This window comes from Saccopteryx leptura, chromosome X, assembly GCF_036850995.1.
Source record: "Saccopteryx leptura isolate mSacLep1 chromosome X, mSacLep1_pri_phased_curated, whole genome shotgun sequence".
Lineage (NCBI taxonomy): Eukaryota > Metazoa > Chordata > Mammalia > Chiroptera > Emballonuridae > Saccopteryx > Saccopteryx leptura.
The window spans coordinates 45,181,939-45,206,374 of NC_089516.1; the positions used below are offsets into that span (position 1 = coordinate 45,181,939).

At 43.8% G+C, this 24,436-nt stretch overlaps 1 protein-coding gene across 2 annotated transcripts; it reads right to left on the reverse strand.

The window, feature by feature from the left end:
* Positions 1 to 360: 360 nt before the first annotated feature.
* RGN (regucalcin) lies at positions 361 to 23,407 on the reverse strand. Of its 2 annotated transcripts, none has more exons than XM_066356408.1 (7): positions 23,270 to 23,407; positions 21,693 to 21,870; positions 16,422 to 16,604; positions 5,516 to 5,731; positions 3,534 to 3,665; positions 2,629 to 2,783; positions 361 to 1,475 (listed from the first exon to the last, which is right to left on the reverse strand). In XM_066356408.1, exons 2-7 carry the CDS (start codon positions 21,859 to 21,861, stop codon positions 1,425 to 1,427), a joined length of 906 nt encoding a protein of 301 aa, XP_066212505.1. In that variant the 5' UTR covers positions 21,862 to 21,870; positions 23,270 to 23,407; the 3' UTR covers positions 361 to 1,424. The 2 variants fall into 2 exon arrangements, with proteins under 2 accessions (XP_066212505.1, XP_066212504.1); XM_066356407.1 differs by having other exon boundaries at positions 362 to 1,475; positions 21,693 to 21,873.
* Between the last annotated feature and the right edge of the window lie 1,029 nt (positions 23,408 to 24,436).

The window sequence follows — 24,436 nt, forward strand, 5'->3', positions numbered from 1 at the left end:
TTAGCGCCTGAGGTGGAGGCCATGGAGCCATCCTCAGAACCTCGGCCAACTTTGCTCCAATGGAGCCTTGGCTGCAGGAGGGTAAGAAAGAGACAGAGAGAAAGGAGAGGGGGAAGGGTGGAGAAGCAGATGGGTGCTTCTCCTGTGTGCCCTGGCCAGGAATCAAACCTGGGACTTCCACTCACCAGGCCAATGCTCTACCACTGAGCAAAATGGCCAGGGCCTGGTTTCTTAATATATATATAAATATATGTATATTTATTTATGTATTTTTTATGTATGTGTCTGTGTGTGTGTAAAACTTATCAAATTGTATACTTTAGCTATGTTCAAATAGGTGTAGGTCAATTATAACTCAATAAAGCTATTTAAAAAATATTCTTTTCAAAGTGATATATTACATTTACATCTACTAGGTGGCAGTTGGAACCACAGATTTTGCCAAAATGTTTAATTCATATTCTCTAGTAATATTTTAGTTTAGTGAAATAATACATAGGAAGAGTAATATGAAGGTAGGTTACCATTGCAGCACATTTTATAAGATTATGATGAAAATAAAAGGAACATAATTATAATAAGTTTTTACCAGAGTACTACTAATTAATCTGTTTGAAATTTTAGGCATAGTACATATGGAATGCAGAATAAAGAACAAATACAGTCTGTTCCCCTTGTCCACTAGAAATTTGCAAAGAATTAAGAGACTGGTTAACAGTTGAACAATTATTGACACTTCTATATTACCTTTGCAGAAGGCCTTATTGGAGGGGTCCCCAAACTACAGCCCACGGGCCACATGCAGCCCCCTGAGGCCATTTATCTGGCCCCCCGCCGCACTTCCGGAAGGGGCACCTCTTTCATTGGTGGTCATTGGCAGCATCGCTCACGTACAGTAATACTTCCGGTGACGCGGGATGCACGCGTCACGGCTCCAGAAGCACGTCATATCACTTGTTACGGCTAGCAGTGACAAATATGGAACCGGACATTGACCATCTCATTAACCAAAAGCAGGCCCATAGTTCCCATTGAAATACTGGTCAGTTTGTTGATTTAAATTTACTTGTTCTTTATTTTAAATATTGTATTTGTTCCTGTTTTGTTTTTTTACTTTAAAATAAGATATGTGCAGTGTGCATAGGGATTTGTTCATAGTTTTTTTTATAGTCCGGCCCTCCAATGGTCTGAGGGACAGTGAACTGGCCCCCTGTGTAAAAAGTTTGGGGACCCCTGCCTTATTGTATATGATCAAACCCACCTGCCACCTCTTGTTAAAAAACTCTACACTTTAAAAATAGTAAATAAAACTTAATTGTTATAATATCATTGCTTCATTTTTTTATTAACTAGACTGAAGTTTCAGCTCCTGAATTTTCTAGTTGTCTTCAAAGTTTCCTCCAGTAGGAAAGAAGGCCTGTTACTTATCCTATATAAGGATAGGGAGGAATTCCTTTGACCCCCAGGCCAGTTATCTGTTAGAAGAGAGAGAGAGAGAAACTGTGATAAAAAGTAATTCACAAGTATTCTTCAAAAGCATTTTTATGATTTATATTATACATTCAGCCACCTATTATTCTTGTTTTATTACCTATCATAAAAAGGAACTACTTGATAAGGTATTTATGATCTAACCTAATTGTTCACACAGATAATAATCTAACTAGAAACCATTTACAACTAACTTGGATTTAAAATAAAACTGATTTTATTTCTATCATCTTCCCAGTAGTTAAGAACCAAATCATTTCTATATTTCTTTTCAGTTTGAAAGGTCTATAATTTTTATCAGTGTTTATTTTGTTGTAAGAAAGTTAAGAACCTGAAAATAGTCTTGTGACATTAAAACAATCAACTAATTTCATAAATATGTTTCAAATATGGTTTTCCAAGCCCATTCCACTGTTATATAGAATTTCAGGCCTGACCAGGTGGTGGCGCGGTGGATAGCGCGTCGGACTAGGATGCGGAAGGACCCAGGTTCGAGACCCCGAGGTCACCAGCTTGAGCACGGGCTCATCTGGCTTGAGCCAAAAAAAAAAAAAAAAAAAGCTCATCAGCTTGGACCCAAGATCGCTGGCTCCAGCAAGGAGTTACTCAGTCTGCTGAAGGCCCCCGGTCAAATATGAGAAAGCAATCAATGAACAACTAAGGTGTCGCAACGAAAAACTGATGATTGATGCTTCTCATCTCTCTCCATTCCTGTCTGTCTGTCCCTGTCTATCCCTCTCTTTGACTCTCTCTCTGTCCCTATTAAAATAAATAAATAGAAAATTGAAATTAAAAAAACAGATTCTTTAAAAAAATATCTTAAAAAAAAGAATTTCAGCAACACTACTGAAGTAAAAAGTATATATATATATATATATATATATATATATATATATATATATATATATATATATAAAAATATTTAAGAACTATACAAAAAAGTTTAAGAATATTGTCCTGGACTTCAGATAACTTTCAGTCTAAAAAATCTAAACAAAATGTTTTTAAGTCTAGCATGAACAGCTTAAAATGCTATATGGAATGATGTTTTGAAAGTATGAAAAAGCACTGCTCACTTGATCACTTAACTGAGGTTCCCGCACCTCACCCTTTAAAGAAAAGAAATAGCCAAATCACCTTGAAAATTCCACCAGCTTGAGGTTGCCGCAAAAGACCCTCAGGGTCCAATCCATCTCGGGCAGAGGTCACGTACATTTCAGAGTAATCCTTCCCTCCGAAGCAGCATGAGGTTGTTTTATCAACAGGCAACTTTATAGTTTGGAGTCTTTTCCCTAGATCATCAAATATTTTATTTAAAGTCTGCTTCTAGCAAATTTCCAACCTGTGAGAGCATTCAAGATCCCTTGTAGAGTAACAGAGAAGTTTAAAGAAGATGGTGGAGCCTGATCAGGAAGTGGCACAGTGGATAGAGCGTCGGACTGGGATGCGGAGGACCCAGGTTCAAAACCCCAAGGTCACTGGCTTCAGTGTGGGCTCACCAGCTTGAGCGTGGGATCATAGACATGACCTAGTGGTCGCTGGCTTGAAGCCTAAGGTCACTGGCTTGAACCCAAGGTCGCTGGCCTGAGCAAGGGGCCACTCGCTCTGCTATAGCCCCTTGGTCAAGGCACATATGAGAAAGCAATCAGTGAAAACCAAGAAGCCACAACAAAGAACTGATGCTTCTCATCTCTTTCCCTTCCTCTGTGTCTGTCCCTCTCTCTCTCTCTGTAAAAAAAAAAAAAAAAAAGATGGTAGAGGTCAGACTTCAACCATGTATTTAACCTACCTTCCCTGACAATTTATTTTGAGGAAAAACAAACAAACACAAAAACCAAAACAACAACAAAACTTACCTGTACAGAAAAAGAAGTTCTGACTAAAAATTTGGAGCTATATCTTTGCTTTTATTTCTAAAATCATCCAACTGAGACCTTTGAGTATGTTGCTGTCTAACTTGATTAGTAGTGGAGTTTCTTTAGTCCCTAGTATCTGGTGATTTTTAGACATGACAGAGATTTTCCATCGTGCTGCGGACCTACCTGTCTCAGTGTCTAAACGAATCACTCTTCCTCCATTGTAACAGGCCACCCAGAGCTTCCCCTCAGCATCAATACACATTCCATCTGGGACTTGTTCTTCTTTCTCCAGCCTGTAAACACTTCTGCGGTTGGCTACGGTTTAAACACACACACACCAAAACAACAGGCTACTCAATAATGAGCATCAAATAATGAGTAATCAAGCTGATTATAAATACTGACCACTTCTGCTTATCCAGGGTCTGGTGTATGGGCACCAAAAGTAGGATGGTTCAGAAGGATTCCTAACTCTAAATCATGTCCAGAAATGTGGGTGGGCACCCTTCAACAAAAGAGTTTTGCCACGTAATTTGGGGTGGATTTATTCCTTTTAGCTTGGGTACAGACATGTCTGATCTAAGTTTTCAGAGGAGGAGTAAAAAAAGAAAGAAGAATTCTTAATAAAACACTAATGGATCTTTTCGAGGCTGACGTGAACTGAAGCTCTGTATGACTACCTCACATATATTTCAGTCTGTCGTTAGACCTTTGCTGTGTTACTTACAAAAATGCCTACTTTGGCCCTGGCCGGTTGGCTCAGTGGTAGAGCGTCGGCCGGGCATGCAGGAGTCCCGCTTTCGATTCCTGGCCAGGGCACACAGGAGAAGCGCCCATCTGCTTCTCCACCCCTCCCCCTCTCCTTCATCTCTGTCTCTCTCTTCCCCTCCCACAGCCGAGGCTCCATTGGAGCAAAGTTGGCCCAGGCGCTGAGGATGGCTTCATGGCCTTTGCCTCAGGCGCTAGAATGGCCCTGGTTGCAACAGAGCAACGCCCCCAGATGGGCAGAGCATCGCCCCCTGGTGGGCATGCCGGGTGGATCCCGGTCGGGCGCATGCGGGGAGTCTGTCTGACTGCCTCTCCGTTTCCAACTTCAGAAAAATACAAAAAAAAAAAAAAAGGCCTACTTTGATTAAATCCAAAAACTAGAAGGTAACTTAATGGTGCCATGTGACTAATTCATGCACAAAAATTAGTACAATGTATAAGTTCTGTTTCTGCCTGAGTGAATGCTCCATAATCACTTTATCAAGACTAAATATTAGAAAAGTTTATTTCTGAAAGGAGGGGTATTCTGAAACCAACTAGGTGGCCTTAAAGGGGGAATCAGTATATAAAAAAACAAACCTCAAAATCCAAAGGAACTTTACACTACAAAATGCAGGTTGTAATAAAATTGAGGTAGAATGGAAAAAATGTTAAAACCATGTATGACTAAAATGGGTAAAAACAGTAATTAAAAAAGCACTACATATTTCAAAGCAAAACATCTGTATTAGAACATTTTACCTTTGATTAAATCTATACAAGAGTCTTGTGATTTCTTTCAAGTTATTTTAATTATTGGTTTTGCTCCTGTGGTTTGGCACCTTTCTTGAAACAGTTTCAAGTACTCACTTCTAAATGCTTCTCAATAATTCCTTCCCTCCCAATTTCCAACTATGGCTCATTTAGAGCCCACTGACTTGAACAATCTATAACTATAGATTTTTTTTAACTTTTCCATTTTGAAAGGTTGTTAATTTGTCTCTGAGTACTTGCCTATAGTTAACTAAAGTACAAATAAGAAATATCCACCCAAAACTTTTAATTTCTGATTCTTTTACCCCATTCTATTGTATATCATTTGCTTTTAGGCACATCTTCGTAGAGCGGGATACATTGTTACAGTGAGCCTCTTTCTAGTGATGGTGACAAGAAAGAGGATTAAAGCTCTATCCATATTATGACAACTGTGGCCACATTTAGTTTTAGGAGCCAAGGCTTCACTAGCATCATAGTCAAGTCTGTGTAATCACTACCATACTGGGCTAATAACATTGGACAGCTCTCTGTTTGACAAATTAAAGACCTTTTCACATAGGTAAAGGGACAAGCAGCTTACTAATGACATACATGTGAAAAAAATATGAGCAGTATTAAAAAAATTATGAAAAAGTACATACAGATCTGTCCTGTCTGGAGGTCATAGTCAAAGGCATCCACGGAGTAGGACAGGCTGTCTATGTAATAGAAGATTTTGTGGTCCAGTGACCAATCCAAACCATTGGAGATGTCCACTTGGTCAAAGTACTTTTCCACGTGGTGGTCAGGAAAGAGGGAGTACAGGGCCCCTTGGTGCCGCTCCAGCACTGCTGGGGCTACTTCCTCAGCCATGGTGCCTACAAAAACCAAAGGCCAATGAGCTCAGCCCCAGAATATCTTGCCTATGCGACACCATCTTTTCTCACCAGGGTTCTTTTCCATGATTAAATCAAGGGATTTATACAATCTCAATCTGGGTCCTATATTATTACAAAATGGCAACGACCTTACTTATAATGCAAATCAAAACTACACAGGTTCGCCCTGGCCGGTTTGCTCAGTGGTAGAGCGTTGGCCTGGCATGCAGAAGTCCCGGGTTCTATTCCCGGCCAGGGCACACAGGAGAAGCGCCCATCTGCTTCTCCACCCCTCCCCCTCTCCTTCCTCTCTGTCTCTCTTCCCCTCCTGCAGCCGAGGCTCCACTGGAGCAAAGATGGCCCGGGCGCTGGGGATGGCTCCTTGGCCTCTGCCCCAGGCGCTAGAGTGGCTCTGGTCGCGACAGAGCAACGCCCCGGAGGGGCAGAGCATCGCCCCCTGGTGGGCAGATCGTTGCCCCCTGGTGGGCAGAGCATCGCCCCCTGGTGGGCAGAGCGTTGCCCCCTGGTGGGCGTGCCGGGTGGATCCCGGTCGGGCGCATGCGGGATCTGTCTGACTGTCTCTCCCCGTTTCCAGATTCAGAGAAATACAAAAAACCCCCCAAAAACTACACAGGTTCTAGTTGCAGATAAGGAGTACATCTGCACCAATCTCATTTTCTGGCACTGAACACAGCTATTCAACCTGGACAAAATGTGTGGCATAGCTATTTGGGAATTCTGGAAAGCAAGTATCAGGGAGCACAGGGAAGAACATCGGAATTTGAAGTATCACTAGTTGGTGGCGAGTTCTTCATTTTATCCTCTAGTATGTCCCAGCCTGAACTTCGTACAGCCTGAAACTTGGAAGTGAACACAGGGAGTCCTCGGGTTACAACAATCTTGACATTTCCAGCTTACGATGCTCCCTCCCATAAAAACTTTTAAAAATTGAGACATGAGTGTTTCAGCTCAATCTGGAGGTGGAGGTTGAGGATGTCACAGAGCTACTGGCATCACATGGAGAGGAGCTGTCTGCTGAGGACCTCACTCAGCTGGAGAAGCAGCTGATTGAAGAGGAAGAGATAGAAACCCCAGAACCCAAGAGATTTACAACCAAGAGTTTGGCAGGTTTTTCTATGGTAGAGGATGGGTTGGAAAAATTTCAGGCTGAGGACCCCAGTGATGACAGATTCAGTAAGGTCTACAGAGCTGCTATGGATGCCTTGCAATGCTACTGGAAGATTTTGGAAGAGAAGTTATCAACCTTCCAGACAAGACTGGAACAATTATTTTTTCGTTTTTTTTTTCTTTGTATTTTTCTGAAGCTGGAAACGGGGAGAGACAGTCAGACAGACTCCCGCATGCGCCCGACCGGGATCCACCCGGCATGCCCACCAGGGGCGACGCTCTGCCCACCAGGGGGCGATGCTCTGCCCCTTCGGGGCGTCGCTCTGGGGCAGAGGCCAAGGAGCTATCCCCAGCGCCTGGGCCATCTTTGCTCCAATGGAGCCTTGGCTGCGGGAGGGGAAGAAAGAGACAGAGAGGAAGGAGGGGGTGGGGGTGGAGAAGCAAATGGGCGCTTCCCCTATGTGCCCTGGCCGGGAATCGAACCCGGGTCCCCCGCACGCCAGGCTGATGCTCTACCGCTGAGCCAACTGGCCTGGGCCAAGACTGGAACAATTCTTTAAGAAGGAAGAGAGAGGGGCCCTGGCCGGTTGGCTCAGTGGTAGAGCATCGGCCTGGCGTGCAGGAGTCCCAGGTTTGATTCCTGGCCAGGGCACACAGGAGAAGCGCCCATCTGCTTCTCCACCCCTCCCCCTCTCCTTCCTCTCTGTCTCTCTCTTCCCCTCCCGCAGCCGAGGCTCCATTGGAGCAAAGATGGCCTGGGCGCTGAGGATGGCTCTGTGGCCTCTGCCTCAGGTGCTAGAATGGCTCTGGATGCAACAGAGTGATGCCGCAGAGGGGCAGAGCATTGCCCCCTGGTGGGCATGCCGTGTGGATCCCGGTCGGGTGCATGTGGGAGTCTGTCTGACTGCCTCCCCATTTCCAGCTTCGGAAAAATGCAAAAAAGAAAAAAAAAAAGAAGGAAGAGAGGCCTGCCACAGGTCCTGTATCCTCTGCTGCTTCTCAATATGAAACACCTGTAGTACAGGCAGAATCATCTCCAGTGTCTCGTGCATGTTCCTTGGCAATCCTGACTCACCTGACCCTGTATCTCCAGCACCTTCTGCAGGTTCTCCTGCCTCTCCAGCTTCCCCCTCCCAATAGGTCACCCTCTCTCACCTTGTAATGCCTTCCAGTGGGCAAGCCAACCACAGGAATAAAGGTAAGGAATTTTTTTTACATTCATTTTTTGTCATTTTTTCTGTTATTACAGTACAGTGTATGGTACAGTATATTTATGTCCTTTTCCTTTTTCTGTGGCTTAGCTGTGTTTTTATGTTCTCGATTATGATTTTACAACTGTGTTAGGATAGGTAAGTGACTTAGGTAGGGTGTATTTCAACTTACACCAAAAATCGGGGTACTTCACTGTCGTAGGAACAGAACTGTGTTGTAACCCGCGGACCCCCTGTTCTGTGGTGCAGACAGACAGAGATCCAAGGGAAACCCTCTGGATCTGGATCTAGGAGCAGAAAAGGAAACTCCTGAGGTTCAGAGAGAGTAGAACAAATCGCCTTGGTTATTTTCCACTCCCTTTTCTTTATTCTTTCATGCACTAGTCCCCAGGCAATTTTGCAGCAAGGGTAGAAACAGCAGAGAGTGTCAAACAACAGGAAACTACAGGAATTAAAACTCTGAGGGAAGAGGACATTCCTCTCTATTTGGTGAAACTACAGCTCCAAAAGGGCAGAGCCAAACACTACTGCTTTTTTTTTTTTTTTTTTTTTGTATTTTTCTGAAGCTGGAAACAGGGAGAGACAGTCAGACAGACTCCTGCATGCGCCCGACCGGGATCCATCCGGCACGCCCACCAGGGGGTGACGCTCTGCCCACCAGGGGGCGATGCTCTGCCCCTCCGGGGCGTCGCTCTGCCGCGACCAGAGCCACTCTAGCGCCTGGGGCAGAGGCCAAGGAGCTATCCCCAGCGCCCGGGCCATCTTTGCTCCAATGGAGCCTTGGCTGCGGGAGAGGAAGAGAGAGACAGAGAGGAAGGAGGGGGGGTGGAGAAGCAAATGGGCGCTTCTCCTATGTGCCCTGGCCGGGAATCGAACCCAGGTCCCCCGCACGCCAGGCCGACGCTCTACCGCTGAGCCAACCGGCCAGGGCCAACACTATTGCTTTTATGTTCTCTCTCTCCCTCTTTCCTGGAGGCAGCACAATCACTGAAATGGGTGTTTTCTGGCTGGAGTAATGAAAGGAAAGGTCCAGTAAATCAGAAAGTGTCTGGAGTTAGTAAAGAGGGATGTTGCATAGGAATGTAACCCCACAAAACAGTCTGTGACCTTCTGGGATGGTACATCTTCTACTTGTCCATGCATAGGTCTGATTCTAATTGGCATACCAAAGACTTCTAGTGGTGCTGTGAATAGAACTCTTTCTACATCTCAGGCTGACCACGAGTGGCATGTATGTGGGATAAATGTTAATGAGACCTAAGAGAAAGCAGGTTGGAATTTGTGGTCTGAACCTAAACATACAGATTTCTTGCTAAAACAAATATTATATATGAACATTTACCATAAGATTAAACAAGACTCAGGGCCTCATAACATAATAGTCAAAATGTTCAGGATATCATCCAACATTACTTGGCAACACAAAGAAGCATGAAAATCTCAACTCATATAGGAGAAGAAGCAACAGATACAGAAAACAGAATGTCACAGATGTTGCAATTATTTGATAAAGATTAAAGCAGCTCTTATGATCAATTTATAAACAGTCTTAAAACAAAATGCAAAATAAAAAATATCATCAAAGATATAGAAAGAGCCTGACCAGGCGGTGGCGCAGTGGATGGAGCATTGGGCTGGGACGAGGAGGACCCAGGTTCGAGATTCCGAGGTCTCCAGCTTGAGCACAGGCTCATCTGGTTTGAGCAAGGCTCACGAGCTTGAGCCCTAGGTCACTGGCTCGAGCAAGGGGTCACTCGGTCTGCAGTAGCCCCCCGTCTAAGGCACATGTGAGAAAGCAATCAATGAACAACTAAGGAGCTACAATGAAGAATTGATGCTTCTCATGTCTCTCCCTTTCTGTCTGTCTGTCCCTATCTGTCCCTCTCTCTGACTCTCTCTGTCTTTGTCACAAAAAAAGAAAAAAAAAAGACATAGAAAGATATAAAGGAAAATTTCAGAACTAAAAAATTAACTGAACAAAAGAATTTCACTAGATGGACCCAATAGCAGAAGAGAGATGACAGAGGCAAGAGTCAGTGTACCTGATGATAGATCAACAGAAATTATCTAATCTGAACAACAGAGATAATAAAGATAAAAAAAAATGAACAGAGACTTAAGGACCTATGACACAACAACAACAGGGCTAATATATGTGTTACTGGATTCCTACAGAAAAGGAGAAAAAATACAGGGCCAAAAAATATTTGAAGAGGCCCTGGCTGATTGGCTTAGTGGTAGAGTGTTGGCCCAGTGTGTGGAAGTCCCAGGTTCGATTCCTGGTCAAGGCACACAGGAGAAGCACCTATCTGCTTCTCCACCCATCTGCCTCTCATTTCTCTCTCTCTTCATCTCTTTCTCTTCTCCCGTCCTGCAGCCAAGGCTCAATTAGCGCAAGTTGGCCCCAGGCGCTGATGATGGCTCCATGGCCTCTGCCTCAGGCACTAAAAAATGGCTCCAGTTGTAACCGAGCAAGGGCCTTAGATGGGCAGGGCATCGCCCCCTAGTGAGCTTGATGGGTGATCCCAGTCAAGGTGCATGCAGAGGTCTCTCTGTGCCTCCCCTCCTCTCACTAAAAAAAAAGTGTGTGTGTGTGTGTGTGTGTATGAAATGATGGCTTGGAAATCCTCAAGTTTGGCAAAAAGCACAAAACTATAGATCCAAGAAGCTGAGCAAACCCAAAATAACCTATACAAACCCAAAGAAACCTATACCCAGATACATCATAATTAAATTTCTGAAAACTGAAGTCAAATAGAAATCCTTGAGATCAATGAAAGAAAAATTACATATTAAATATAAAGGAACAATTATTTCAATGGCAATACATTTTTCACGAGAAACCATGGAGGTCAGAAGAAAGCGATACATTTTTAATTTGCTGAAAAAAATGTCAAACTAAAATTCTATATTCAGTGGAAATATACTTTAAGAATGACGGTGAGCCTGACTAGGTGGTGGTGCAGTGGATAAAGCATCAGCCTGGGATACTGAGGACCCAGATTTGAAACCCTGAGGTCACTGGGTTGAGTATAGGCTCATCCGCTTGAGCACAGGGTTGCTGGCTTGAGCATGGGACCATAGACATGACCCCATGGTCAATGGCTTGAGCCCAAAGGATGCTGGCTTGAAGCCCAAGGTCACTGGCTTGAGCAAGGGATCACTGCCTCAGCTGAAGTCCCTCAGTCAAGGCACATATGAGAAAGCAATCAATGAGCAACTAAGGTACCTCAACTATGAGTTGATGCTTCTTACCTCTCTCCCTTCCTGTCAGTCCCTGTCTTTCCCTCCCTCTCTCTCTCTAAATAAATAAACAAACAAATAAATAAATAAAGAATGAAGGTGAGACCAACTGGTGGTGGTGCAGCGGATAAAGTATTGTGGAACACTGAGGTTGCCAGTTCCAAACCTCGAGGTCACTCACTTTGGATGTGGGCTCATCAGCATGTGTTTGCTGGCTTGAGCAGGGGATTGTCCACATGATCTCAAAGCTCGCCAGCTTGAGCCCAAAGGTCACTGGCATGAAAAAGGCCAAGGTCACTGGCTTGAGCAAAGGGACACTGGCTTGGTCCCAGGCAAGGCATGTATGAGAAGCAATTGATGTACAACTAAAGTGAAAGCAACTATGAGTTGATGCTTCTCCTCCCCTTCCTTTCTCTCTCAAAAATAAAATAAAATAAATTTAAAATAAAGAATAAGGGTGAGCCCTGGCTGGATAGCTCAGTTGGTTAGAGCACCGTCCTGACATGTCAAGGTTGCAGGTTTGAGCCCAGTCAGGGCACACAAGGAGCAACCAATGAGTGCATGAATAGGTGGAGCAACAAATCGATGTTTTTTTCTCTCTCTTTTCCCCTTCTTTTCTCTCTAGAATAATAATAAAAAAAAGAATGGGGGTTGAAATAAAGACATTCTCATATAAAGTAAAACTAAGAGAATTCATAGCCAGTAGGCCTGCTCTAAAAGAATTGCTAAAGGAAGTTCTTCAGACAGAAGGGAAATGATACCAAAAGGAAGCATGGAACATAAGAAAAGAAAGAAGAGCAATAGAAACAGTAAATATATGAGTAACTATAGTAGATTACTCTTCTCTTTAGTTCTTTAAAATATTTCTGATTGTTGAAAGCAAAAACTACATTTTTCTGATGGAATTTTCCATGTATGTATAAAAGACAACTATATTTAGCATAAAGAGGTGATTACCAACCTGAAGTGGTAAAATATTAATTCTAGATAGACTGAAAAGTTAACTAATATTTTGCAATCTCTTCAGCAACCCTTAAAAAAAGTATACAGGCCTGACCTGTGGTGGCACAGTGGGATAAAGCGTCGACCTGGAACGCTGAGGTCGCCTGTTCGATACCCTGGGCTTGCCTGGTCAAGGCACATATGGGAGTTGATGCTTCCTGCTCCTCCTCTTTCTCTCTCTCTCTCTCTCTCTCTCTCTCTCCCCTCCCTGAAGATTGAATAAATAAAATCTTAAAAACAAAACAAAACATAAAAGTTTCTTTAAAAAAAAATAGAGATTTAAAAAAAAAGTATACAAAGAAATATAGTGAAAAATCACAATAAATAAATAAAAATTGGATTCTAAAAAGTGTTCAAATAACCCAAAGAAGGCAGAAAAGGGAAAACAGAGGAACAAAAAATACAGAGGAAAAATAAAACTAAAAATAAAATGGTAGATCTAAGTTAAAGCACATCCAAATTATATTAAATGTAAATAATGTAAATACATTAATTAAGATACTAGAGACTCTCAGAAGGAACATTAAAAAAAATCCAACTATATGTGGTTTCTTTTTTGTTTTTGGGACAGAGACACAGAGAGAGACAGAGAAAGGGACAGATAGGAACAGACAGGGAGAGAGATGACAAGCATCAATTCTTCATTGCGGCTCCTTAGTTTTTCATTGATTGCTATCTCATATGTGCCTTGATTGGGGTGTGGGGCTACAGCAGAGCGAGTGACCCCTTGCTCAAGCCAGCGACCTTGGACTCAAGTTGGAGACCTTGGGCTTCAAGCCAGTGACCATGGAGTCATGTCTATGATCCTGCACTCAAGCCGGCAACCTCAGGGTTTTAAACTGGGTCATCTCCATCACAGTCCAACGCTCTATCCACTGCGCCACCTGCTGGTCAGACCAATGCTCTATCCACTGTACCACCGCCTGGTCAGGCCAACTATATGTTGCTTATAAGAAACTCATTTCAAATATAATGATATAGGTAGCTTAAAGGTAAAAGGATGGAAAAAGATATACCATGCAAATGCTAATCAAAAGGAAACTGGAGAAGCTATGTTAATATCAAAAAAGCTATGCTAACATCACACAAAATATACTTACAGCAAAGAAAATTACCAGAGATCAATAGGAGTACTATATATTGAAAGGTCACTAAGGAGACATAGTAATCCTAAATGTGTATGTGTTTATTTATTGATTTTATTTTTTTATTTATTCATTTTTATTAGAGAGAGAGGGGAGGGTGGGGAAAGAGAGAGAGAGAGAACAGAGGGAGGAGCAAGAAGCATCAATTCCCATATGTGCCTTGACCAGGGAAGCCCAGGGTTTCGAACCAGCAATCTCAGCGTTCCAGGTCAATGCTTTACCCAGTGCGCCCCCACAGGTCAGGCTAAATGTGTATGTGTTTAACAACAGAGCTTGAAATACACAAAGGAAAAGTCAGAACTGAAAGGAGAAATAGACAAATCTATAATAATAGTTGATGTCAGCATCCCTCTCTCAGTAATAGATATAAGTAGATAGAGAATCAGCAAAGAAATAGAGGAACAGCCCTGGCCGGATGGCTCAGTTGGTTAGACCAGTGGTCCCCAACCTTTTTTTGGGCCACGGACCGGTTTAATGTCAGAAAATATTTTCACGGACTGGCCTTTAGGGTGGGACGGATAAATGTATCACGTGACCGAGACAAGCGTCAAGAGTAAGTCTTAGACGAATGTAACAGAGGGAATCTGGTCATTTTAAAAAAATAAAACATTGTTCAGACTTAAATATAAATAAAATGGAAATAATGTAAGTTATTTATTCTTTCTCTGCGGACCAGTACCAAATGGCCCACGGCCCGGTACCGGTTCATGGCCCGGGGGTTGGGGACCACTGGGCTAGAGCATTTTTCTAAAGCACAGAGGTTGAGGGTTCGATCTTGGATCAGGACACATACAGGAACAAATGAATGTTCCTGTCTCTCTCTCTTCATTCCCCTCTCACTAAAATCAATAAATTAAAAAAAAGAAGAAATGAACTGAAAGCATCAACCAACTGGATCTAAGGACATTTGGAGAACACGCCACTCAACAACAACAGAATACACATTCTTCTCAAGTGCGCATAGGATATTCACTCAGACTTGAGTGCGATCTGAGCAGACAGAGCAGAATTTGACTCTAAGGAAGAAAAGGGAAAGCTCATTTGCTTTACCAAGTTTCATCTAAAAGAAGAGTGAGTTAGAGGAAAATGTACTAAACCTGGGAAGCCTGAATAGCAAGCAAGATGTGGTATATTTTCCCTGCTGGAGAGAAAGGTGCTCGCATGGCAGTTTCCTGCTTTAGGGAAGTTGGGGTTGTTTCATTAGTATTCCTTCCCTTTATCTGCCTCACAGAAAGAGATGCCTGGAACATGAATGTGAACCTCCTGCTGCTCGGAAAGGCTCTTAGTGGGAAAGAATAACCTGGGCCTTGGTTTATGCACCAGTTCGGCAGAAACGATACCTAATTTTTGGTTGAGTTCGGCGAACCGGTTGTTAAAATGGCCCTTAATCAGGGTTCTCTCTAAGGTGGGCGCCTAAGCAGCCGCCCAATGTGGAAATCACAAATTTACATTCTTTACTCTTTTTTAACATTCATCTGTGCAACAGCGTATTCTAAGTGCCTATAGTAATGATCATTCCATCCATAGGTGAAAAAAATTTGATGGAACTATGCTTGTAATATTTATTTATTCATTTCTTAAAACTCATTATACCTTTGATGAAATACGACATTTTAATTAGACTATTAGTCTAATTGGCCTACCTCTAAAGGAATGGGATCCTACTCCTACAGTGAAAAGATGGTTAAGGATAAATCACACAGATGATACTCAGATAAAAGCGAAGAAAATTGCAAGTGAGGACGCCAATCAAAAAGCAATATGGAAATATCTTAAATAAAAGTTTTATTGTCTTTTCTTTGTCAAGTATTATTTAATATCTTTATTAATATTTTAAAACTCTTTCTTATAATCTAGTTTTGTGTACCTCTTTTATTGTTCTTATTTATGTATTAAATGCATGAAATAATAAACTACCTTTTGGCATATTGGGGTTTTTTTATACTTAAAAACAGTCATTAGGGCAGAGAACCAGTTGTTAAATTATTTGAATCCCACCACTGAGTATATCAGACAAAATATTGTACCATGTTAAACTTTTTCAAGTTGGTAAATGTGCTGTGGTCATATAACAATGTCATTTTTTGACCTGTGGTGGCGCAGTGGATAAAGTGTCAACCTGGAAATGCTGAGGTTGCCAGTTCAAAACCCTAGGCTTGCCTGGTCAAGGCACATATGGGAGTTGATGCGTCCTGCTCCTCCCCACTTTCTCTCTCTCTCTCTCTCTCTCTCTCTCTCTCTCTCTCCTCTCTATAAAAATGAATAAAAAAAATCTAAAAAAAATACATATTAGCCTGACCTGTGGTGGCACAGTGGATAAGGTATGGGCCTTAGAACACTGAGGTTGCCGGTTCAAGGCCCTGCCTTCCCTAGTCAAGGCACATACCACACCAGTTGATGCCTTCCTCTCCTCTGCCTTTCTCTCTCCTCTCTCAAAAATCAATAAGTAAAATCTTTTTTTAAAAAAAAGAATGTCATTTTTTCTTGGGAAAATCACACTCAAATATTTTAGTCATAAAGGCTAAATTTATATGCAATTTACTTTCAAATGATTCTGGAGAAAAATTTACAAATGTAGAGAGAGCAAATGGAACAACATGTTAACAATAGGTGAATTCAGGTAAAGAGTGTACAGGTGTTTGCATGAAACTTACGTTTTACTGTAAATTTGAAATGATTTCTAATTTAAGCATCAACATCAAAACTTCTGTATTTAAAAAGTTACTTAAACCACAAAACTACCATACAAATTTTAGTCTTTGTAAGAGACAAAAGCTTAAAGAAATATCTATGAAATTTTACTAATGGAATTTTTTTTTTTAGTGATACAAATTACTCAAATAATAATAAAAAATCCCCAAACTCATTACAGATAACACTTTCATTACTAAGCAGGGAGACTTCTGTAATTGATAGGTTTTCTCCCAAGCTCAGTAACTAGGTGCTAAAGATAAACCATACCAGCAAAGTATCTCCCAGCAGGATCCACTTTCCCGTCATTGAATCGATTGTTTTTTTTGTCTTTATCTACTGTGGCCAGGACAATGGCTGACTGATCTTCCCAGTTCAAAGCACAGAACTTTGTTCCAATTGTGGCGACATACCCTCCTGACTGGTGGAGGGCCACAGAGCTGACTGGGGCATCTGCGGAAGCAAAAGCAACAGTTAGGATGCTTCAAACAGCCGAGCGGCAGAGCAGCACGGTGACAGACTATCATGCCACCTAGCGTCTCTAGGAGGAATGCACCTCTTTTGATAACGGGAGTGCTCTTTTCCTTCTGTTGAATAGCGAAGGCTACATAACCGAGTATGTTTGTTTGTTTTTTTGTATTTTTCTGAAGCTGGAAACGGGGAGAGACAGTCAGACAGACTCCCGCATGCGCCCAACCGGGAACCACCCTGCACGCCCACCAGGGGCGACGCTCTGCCGCGACCAGAGCCACTCTAGCGCCTGGGGCAGAGGCCAAGGAGCCATCCCCAGAGCTCGGGCCATCTTCACTCCAATGGAGCCCTGGCTGCGGGAGGGGAAGAGAGAGACAGAGAGGAAGGAGAGGGGGGGTGGAGAAGCAAATGGGCGCTTCTCCTATGTGCCTTGGCCGGGAATCGAACCTGGGTCCCCCGCACGCCAGGCCTACGCTTTACCGCTGAGCCAACCGGCCAGGGCCCCGAGTATGTTTGTTGATAATAAATTCCATGTGCTGTTCTTGACAGCAGGGACAGAAAGATGAATGAAACCCAACACTACTGGAATCTCCCAGTCTATCAGAGAAGTCACCACACATGGGGGCAGACATTACATGAAGTTCAGAGGAGGGCCCTGGCTGGTAGGCTCAGTGGCAGAGCATTGGCCCAGCATGTAGATATCCCAGGTTCAATTCCCGGTCAGGGCACACAGGAGGAGCAACCATTTGCTTCTTCATCCCTCCCCTCCCCATTTATCTTTCTCTCTCTTCCCCTCCCACAGTCATGGCTCAATGGGTTTGAGTGCATCCACTTGAGTGCTGAGGATGGCTCCATGGAAGCTCCGTCTCAGGTGCTAAAAATAACTCCATTGTAAGTATGGCCCCAGATGGGCAGAGCATTGGCCCAAGATGGGGTTGCCGAATGGATCCCAGTTGGGATACATGCAGGAGTCTGTCTCTATCTCCCCTTCTCTCACTTGGAAAAGGAAAAATAAATAAATAAAAATAAGAGTTGAAAAGAAGTTCAGAGGAGGGGTTTGTAATCGGGGTGAGGAGCGCCAGAGCAACTGTCACAGAACAAGAGATGCTCAATTTCCCTGATCTCCAGGAAGTTCAGAGACAAACTCTGTTTAGTTCCAGAAACTAGGTTTTATGACATCTTTCTTTCTCTCCAATACTGGACTGTCTTAAAAAAAATTTTTCTGTATTGATTGAGAGAGAGAGGGGAAAGAGAGAGAGAGAAAGAGAAGCATTAACTCATATTTTCACTTAGTTGTGTACTCATAGACAATGCTCTATCCACTGAGCAACACTGCCAGGGCCAGGACTGTCTTTTTTAAGGGGCCCTATTTAATTAAGAATTAATAAAAAATTAAAATTTATTTACATTAAATATTTAATTTCATTAATTAAATAGTTAACTTGATTAAAACATTTCATTGGAATGTAATTTAAATTTAATTAAAATTTGTTTAATTAAAAATTGTTTCTCACCTGACCAGGTGGTGGCGCAGTGGATAGAGCGTCAGACTGGGATGTGGAGGATCCAGGTTCGAGACCCCAAGGCTCACCAGCTTGAGCCCAAGGTCACTGGCTCGAGCAAGGAGTCACACCATCTGCTGTAGCCCCCCCACCCCTGGTCAAGGCACATATGAGAAATCAATCAATGAACAACTAAGGAGCAGCAACAAAGAATTGATGTTTCTTATCTCTCACCGTTCCTGTCTGTCTGTCCCTATCTGTCCCTCTCTCTGACTCTCTCTGTCTCTGCCACACACACAAAAAAATTATTTCTCAAACCCTTTTTGGAAGTAGGCAAAATAAAAGCAATAAACAGATAGAAATGTGGACGCAGTGATAAAACAGTCAACATGTTGCCTGACTTGTGGTGATGCAGTGGATAAAGCATCCATCTGTAGTGTTGAGGTTGCCAGTTTGAAACCCTGGCTTGCCCACTCAAGATACATATGAAAAGGCAATCAATGAACAACTATGGTGCAGAAACTATGAGTTGATGCTTCTCATCTCTCTCTCTTCTTGTCTGTCTGACTCTATCTATCCCCCCTACCCCGCTAAAAACAAAACAAAACAAAACAAAACAAAATAGTCACATGTCTTCATTATATTACTATATTTTATATTTTAAAATTTTAGGTTTTCTGGGTTTAATATTTTTACATGTATAAGGAATCTCTTTCTCTCTCTCTCTCATTTTTTTTTATTTAGTGAGAGGAGTAGAGATAGAGAGACAGACTCCTGCTTGCACCCAGACTAGGATTCACCCAGCAACCCCCATCTGGAGCTGATGCTCGAATCAGCTGAGCTATCTTTAGTGCCTAGGACTGTTGCTCAAACCAGCTGAGCCACTGCCTGCAAGAGGGGAAGAGAGAGAGAAGGGGGAAAGGGAAGGGAAGAGAAGCAGATGGTTACTTCTCATGTGTTTCCTGATCATGGATCAAATCCAGGATGTCTGAACACTGGGCCGATCTTCTATCCACTGAGCAAACTGGTCAGGGCCAGGAATCATTTTCAAAGTGGACAGGTGCAAGGCGTTGGGTGCACTGGGAGCAGCTCTCAGCTAAAAGCCCTGCTCAGAACTTGATTTGAGCCACTGAGGGTCCCAGGGAGTGTGCAGGACACTATTAGGCAGGTCACATTCTCATCAGGCTTCCCAGTCTGTGGCTTGAGACTTGTTAGCTTTCCAAACTGTTGCTGACACCACAAGCCCTTTCCATGGTTTGGAGAGGGGTTTGCAGATTAGGGTAGGAATATATTGCTAATGTGTGCATATTGGGAAAGAAAGACTAGGAAACAGTATGGGCCCCTCCCCCCCTTTGACCTCAGCAGTTACAGTCATCTTGCTTCCAGCCATAGTCATATCCCTGAGTGAATTAAAAAAAACAAAACTGTTTCCTGTCATTAAAATTAAAAAAAAAAGTTTGAGGTCCCCAGATTCGGGTTGAGAGAGAATGATACCAGTGCTACATAAATGCCTGGTATCTCTTCTGGGAAAAACAATAGTGAAAACTCTTGTTGTGAGTCGGGGGTGCAGAGAGAGAGATCAGCAGACAAAATGTCAGTGAACTAGCAAAGGACCACCACTCGCTCAGGCAAATGGTGCCGAGTTCACGCTGTGTCCTATTTTTATTCACAAGATTTCAAAAAGCTTGTTTACTTAGAAATTGGCATAGCATCAAGCATAACCTTTACTTAAAGATACATGGAATACATCTGCATGATAGCTTAATAACAATACAATATCAAAAGGCATTAACTGCTATTGCTTCTATGGTTCCCACAACATTCCTTTCTTTTTTTTTTTAATTTTATTTTATTTATTTTTTACAGGAACAGAGAGAGAGTCAGAGAGAGGGATAGATAGGGACAGACAGACAGGAACGGAGAGAGATGAGAAGCATCAACCATCAGTTTTTCATTGCGACACCTTAGTTGTTCATTGATTACTTTCTCATATGTGCCTTGACCGTGGGCCTTCAGCAGACCGAGTAACCCCTTGCTTGAGTCAGCGACCTTGGGTCCAAGCTGGTGAGCTTTGCTCAAGCCAGATGAGCCCACGCTCAAGCTGGCAACCCCGGGGTCTCGAACCTGGGTCCTTCCGCATCCCAGTCCGACGCTCTATCCACTGCGCCACCGCCTGGTCAGGCAACATTCCTTTCTTTTATCTCAAGGAATAGCCTTAAAGGGAGTGGTAAAATCTTATGAGAATGTTTACTGAGAAGAGAGTCTAGCAACCGCTTTTGGTAACATAGACTTGTTTCAGTGACTTGCCTTCGAATCACAAAACAATTCTGTTGGCAAAACATTCTTTTCTTATTGGCTGTGTTCCCATCCAAGGTCATGCAATGGATTATTCCACTACAGAAAACAAAAAACTTCTTTCTCTATGACTAATCAGTCAAGCCCATCCTCTTGGGCCATAGAATATCATAAACCCCTCCTCTGAAAATCACAGCCATAAATAGAATCATACTCAACGGCATTGGAAATTCTGTTGTGAATCCTATTTTGTAGAGTGAATAGAGATAGTCTTGGTTGATGCTTTATAAGTCCAAAAGCATTTCTTTTCACAAAGAAGGGATATATCTATTATATATTTTTCAATTAAGCCCTTGGTCTGACCCAAGATAGATAAGTCTCCAGCTTTTTCTTTCTTTCTCTCTTTCTCTTTTTCTTTCTTTCTTTCTTTCTTTCTTTCTTTCTTTCTTTCTTTCTTTCTTTCTTTCTTTCTTTCTTTCTTTCCTTCTTTCTTCCTTTTTTCTCTCTTTGTTGTTCTTTCCCTCTCTCAACCTCTGTTGTTCATTGATTGCATTCTCATATGTGCCTTGACTGGGAGCTACAGCAGAGTGAGTGACCCCTTGCTCAAGTCAGCGACCTTGGGATCAAACTAGTGACTTTTGGCTCAAGTAATATGGGTCATGTCTGTGATCCCATGCTCAAGCCAGCAACCTGGCGCTCAAGCTGGTGAGCCCGTGCTCAAGCTGGCGACCTCAGGGTTTCGAACCTGGGTCCTCCGCATCCCAGTCCAACACTATCCACTGTGCCACTGCCTGGTCAGGCTTTCAATGCTGTTATCTGAAGGTGTTAAGGAAAGATCCTACACTGCCTCATTCTTTTAAATATTTTATTTATTCATTATTAGAAAGAGAGAGAGAGAGAGAGAGAGAGAGAGAGAGAGAAGGGGGGAAGGAGCAGCAAGCAGCAACTCCCATATGTGCCTTGACCGGGCAAGCCCAGGTTTTCGAACCGGTGACCTCAGCATCCAGGTCGATGCTTTATCTACAGTATCTCATTATTAGAACAAAATGGGTAATGCTGACCCTCAACCACACAGGAAGAGGAAAGTGCTGGCCATCCCGAATTTACTCCTGGGTCATAGTGGGAGGATGCAGACTGCATGATAATCAAAAGTTTTAAAGCATATTCAGCATGCTTTACCAAGAAGATCATGGGGGATGGCACCCTAGGTGACTGCCCTCCCCAGGGCAAAGATGGCTGGCTGGGTGGATCTGACCCCAGCCTTTATCCTTACCCACGGTCACTTGATGAACTTGCTTGCTGAGTGAATCCCACTGGCAAACCTTTTTTGCAGGAATATCAACAAAGAGCAGAGAGTTGGATGCTTCCTCCCACACTGGAGACTCACTGCATCGGCAGTTCTCAGGTAGGACACACTCAATCTTAATGGAAGACATTGTCATGGGGAAGATCTACTGAAGGTGACAGAGACAAAATGAAATGTAATCTCATGGAACAAATTCAGCACAACATCTGGCTAGAGACCTTGGTAAGCTCCCAATACAGATCAAGGTGTTTCTATTAGCACTAGAAAGACTGGGCACACTTTCCTCAAATCAGAACAAAATATGCAGTGTGGCAGGTGGCGATGTGTCTGAAAAAGAACAAAGAGCTGATAGGTGATAGCATGGGACATCTACTGTCAACTCAACAGGGCTTTTTTCCAAGCCATATTTTAAAAGAGAGAGAGAGAGAAACATTCTGACATCCACACCTTGGCACTGGGTGACTGTCAGAGAGCCAGTTGCTTGGGGGAGGCAAGGCTGCTTTTATGAGAGCACCCCAGCCCCTAAGGTGGCTCAGGGGGCAGGCAGCTCCATCACTGGTGGCCCCTCTGGGAGTCTGCAGGTCACCTCTTGCTGTCCTCCTCATATGTTGATACTGGTTCACTTTCCTGATAGCAAAAAGCCAGAGCCTTCTCATTTTGCATTATTTTGAGCTGCATTTTAAAATGTATGTTTATCAGCGATAATATTCTGAATTAGAACTAATATCCATTTTCAAATTCAGACAATGGAAAGGGTGGAAAAAAAGAACATTGTCTGGGTACCCTTGTAGCCCAGGAAGGCACAGTGCCAGTTTGGCAAGAAGTCTTGAACTCTGTGGGCAGGAATATTCTCTGCCGGACTTCAGGCTGGAGACTTTGACCAACAAACAAGGAGAACAACAACAACAAAAATACCAGAAAACTAAAACCATTACTTAAGAAACCCATGTGGGAGAGGAGAAACAGGCACATTTCAAGAGTCTTCTTTCCCAAAATATGCTCTTCATCCTTCTCCCTGGTATCTATCTGCTTTGAAGTAAGTGGTCCCACACATGGATGGGCAAATTAATGATAGGGGGGGAAACAAAAAATACCTTTCGTCTAATATTTCCTTCAACAGACTGCATTTTAAAAAAAGAAATACGAGCTCCAATCCACCTCAGACACCAACTGCCGGCGTCACAGCACTTTTCATGACTTAAAAACTAGCACAGGCTCCAAAGGCCTTCATGCTATCAGTCTGAGATAAAGCCCAAGATTGCGCACGGGGCTTTCGCAATAGCGACTTTTAACCCCACACTTGCTAGTCGTGCAAGCCAGGGGCTGGCAATATTTCCCTTCTGCCCAGGCTCAGGAGATGGGCCCAACCAGGGGGTCTTGACTGAAAATGGGCGGCCCGGTGAGACGGGTGGGGGTTGCGGGGAGCGGGAATGCAGCGACACGTGGGTACACCTGTGCTGGCGAAGGGCCGCCGGCGCTATCTGGTAGCGCCGCTGAGGCCTCAGGTGACAGCGAGGCCCTGGGACGCTGAAGGTCGAGCCCACCTGGTGCTAGGCGCAGGTCTCCGAGTAGGCGGTGAGCAGTCGGCGTCCTTCCTGCCGTCCTAGTCCGAAGATCAGACCAAGCGGGTTTGATCTTTCTTCTCTAGCGAGGGGGCGGAGAGGTCAGGCTGGTGATTTCTGGGTGGCTCAAAGGTGGAGCGGGAGGGGGCGTAGGCGGGGTGGATGGAGCAGCACCGCGATTGAAGGGCGTGGATGGGACTTGCAAGTCCCAACGCTGCCCTCCTCCGTGGAGTCTGGCAGAATCTGCAGAGCTAGGGTGGGGCGGAGGCTTGGAGCCCAGTGAACCTAAGCTTTGGAGTTTGGAAGGATAGCTAAAGTTTCTTTCAGACAAAAAGTTGTTAAAATGCCTAACAGAGAGATTGGGTGGAGGGTCAGATCAAACAGGTTAATAAGGAAAGAACAAAGTAAAACACATCCTCTCTTCTCAGTGAAGAAGACTGATGGCTGGAGGCCAACTCTTACAAAACGTTTTTGGTGGGGGTTGAGGAAAGGCTTGATTTGATTTGATGTAAAAATCATACATGCCCTGGCCGGTTGGCTCAGTGGTAGAGCGTCCGCCTGGCGTGCAGGGGACCCGGGTTCGATTCCCGGCCAGGGCACATAGGAGAAGCGCCCATTTGCTTCTCCACCCCTCCCCTTCTCCTTCCTCTCTGTCTCTCTCTTCCCCTCCCGCAGCCAAGGCTCCATTGGAGCAAAGATGGCCCGGGCGCTGGGGATGGCTCCTTGGCCTCTGCCTCAGGTGCTAGAGTGGCTCTGGTTGCGGCAGAGCGACGCCCCGGAGGGACAGAGCATCGCCCCCTGGTGGGCAGAGCATCGCCCCCTGGTGGGCGTGCCGCGTGGATCCCGGTCGGGCGCATGCGGGAGTCTGTCTGACTGTCTCTCCCCGTTTCCAGCTTCAAATAAAAAAAAAATCATACATAATAAACTATCCTAAGCAGCCTTCAGGTTCTCATTCTCCATGGAGAGCCTCAGTGTAATCCTGGTCCTGCCACCTCACCATACACACTTTTTCTAAATAACCCACAGGTTGAAAACATTGAAAGAAATTAAGAGGAGGTAAACAGAATGGTGGTTGCCCCTGGGCCTGGGGGATGGGAGCCAGGGATTAACTGTGAGAGGGTGTTAAGGGAATTTTCTGGAGTGATGGAG

What these genes read in the sequence shown, in the direction of transcription:
- RGN (XM_066356408.1), bottom strand. Translation starts at nt 21,861, where the DNA reads ATGACAATGTCTTCCATTAAGATTGAGTGTGTCCTACCTGAGAACTGC. An exon ending in AGTTCATCAAGTGACCGTGG is followed by an intron (nt 16,605 to 21,692) that starts GTAAGGATAAAG and finishes TTGCTTCCGCAG; the next exon opens with ATGCCCCAGTCAGCTCTGTG. An exon ending in CCTCCAGACAGGACAGATCT is followed by an intron (nt 3,666 to 5,515) that starts GTATGTACTTTT and finishes TTTAAACCGTAG; the next exon opens with CCAACCGCAGAAGTGTTTAC.